This window comes from Ctenocephalides felis, unplaced genomic scaffold (assembly GCF_003426905.1).
Source record: "Ctenocephalides felis isolate EL2017-DRISC unplaced genomic scaffold, ASM342690v1 CF-g0.4_SCAFFOLD_02612, whole genome shotgun sequence".
Classification (NCBI taxonomy): Eukaryota; Metazoa; Arthropoda; class Insecta; order Siphonaptera; family Pulicidae; genus Ctenocephalides; species Ctenocephalides felis.
This window is the reverse complement of record NW_020538766.1, coordinates 68,933-70,303: the sequence shown is the minus strand read 5'-3', so window position 1 is coordinate 70,303 and position 1,371 is coordinate 68,933. Positions and strand designations below refer to the sequence as shown.

General features: G+C 32.4%; 1 protein-coding gene across 1 annotated transcript; it reads right to left on the bottom strand.

Annotated features, from left to right (window-relative positions):
• Nucleotides 1–636: 636 nt before the first annotated feature.
• LOC113381124 (E3 ubiquitin-protein ligase siah-1-like) lies at nucleotides 637–1,014 on the bottom strand. The gene has a single exon (XM_026620102.1). The coding sequence runs from the start codon at nucleotides 1,012–1,014 to the stop codon at nucleotides 637–639; it is 378 nt and encodes a 125-aa protein (XP_026475887.1).
• Nucleotides 1,015–1,371: the final 357 nt, after the last annotated feature.

Sequence of the window (1,371 nt, the reverse complement as noted above, 5' to 3'; positions counted from 1 at the left end):
TTATCTCTTTCGAAATATGTATTATTGAACATATAAAATTAAACATGTATTATAAATAAAAATAGATTTATAACTGGTATTAAATATAATTGGTATTAGGTTATATCAATAAAAAACATTTAAAAATAAATGGCCATCAAGGCTAAAATAGTATTAAAATCCTATATAAATATAATTAAGTTTTATCGCATGTTCACAAAATTTTCTACGTTTCACATATCAACAACCTCTGCGCTAAATCGATGGCACCTGTGAAAATTTCAGGACAGAAATTACGTTTATTTAAAATAACATCAAGGTTACGTTTACATTTTATAAACTCGAAATTATCATCAAGGAGATCGCAATATTGGAAGGATTTGTGTTTAATTTGAAAATTTTTGAAAGTTAATTTCCAGTAGGATTTTGAACTTTTGGGTAATGTCTTGGATGTTTTCTTCATTAGACCCATTGCTGGTACCATTGCAAAACAAAATGATTCTCTGGTACCGACTGCTAGTTTGCAACGAAATAAGAAAGTATTTATCATCGACGAGATTGCTCCAAATTCAGATTTGTTGAATTCCCAAATAAATGAGTTTTTATTTTCTATGACTAATTCTTTGTTATCATTTTGGAAATGTTTGACCATATTTCCTATTGTTCCGGTCCACTGGCAGTCTTCGTTCTGATCGAATGCAGCAAAACATTTTCTACCCTGTAGGCACAGACTTTTACATGATCCTTGAAATTTACTGTTGCTAAATATTTTGTACAACCATTATGATTATACATGCAAGGTAGTTTCATGTAGCGCAGCAGTTGTTCCAAACTGTAATTTCGTCCTCCTTTGTAGAACATACCGCACATAGGACATCTTTCCAATTGTTTAATACAAGACTCACAAACACTGTGTCCCTTCACGCAAATTTGCACAGTTCCATAAAATAGTTCGTTACATATTGGACACTCGAAATTAGACAATAAATTAGGAGCAATTAGCGAAGGGTTTTTTAATGCAACCAGCTTATCCATGTTTCACCTGTTTTACTGGCGAAGTTGTCGCTTGGAGCAAAAATGAACAAATATGTAATTGTTATCGGTAATATAACATTACTGAAACAAAATTATGTTGTCATAAATATTTATATATTATATATTGCAAATGTGTAAAATTTTGTTATTGCAACTCAAACAAATAATTTATTTAGCATTCGTGGCTACTAATGCACACTCCATGCAATCCTTTGTTGCACTTATTGCAAACTGTGCGTGATTTTCTCTTTGGGCTACCATCCTTTCTGCTGCACACCACGCAAACCCTTTCCAGTTTTCCAGGCAGTTTCCGTACTTTACCATCGGTGTTTATGTTAGATATATCGGCTCCAGGCA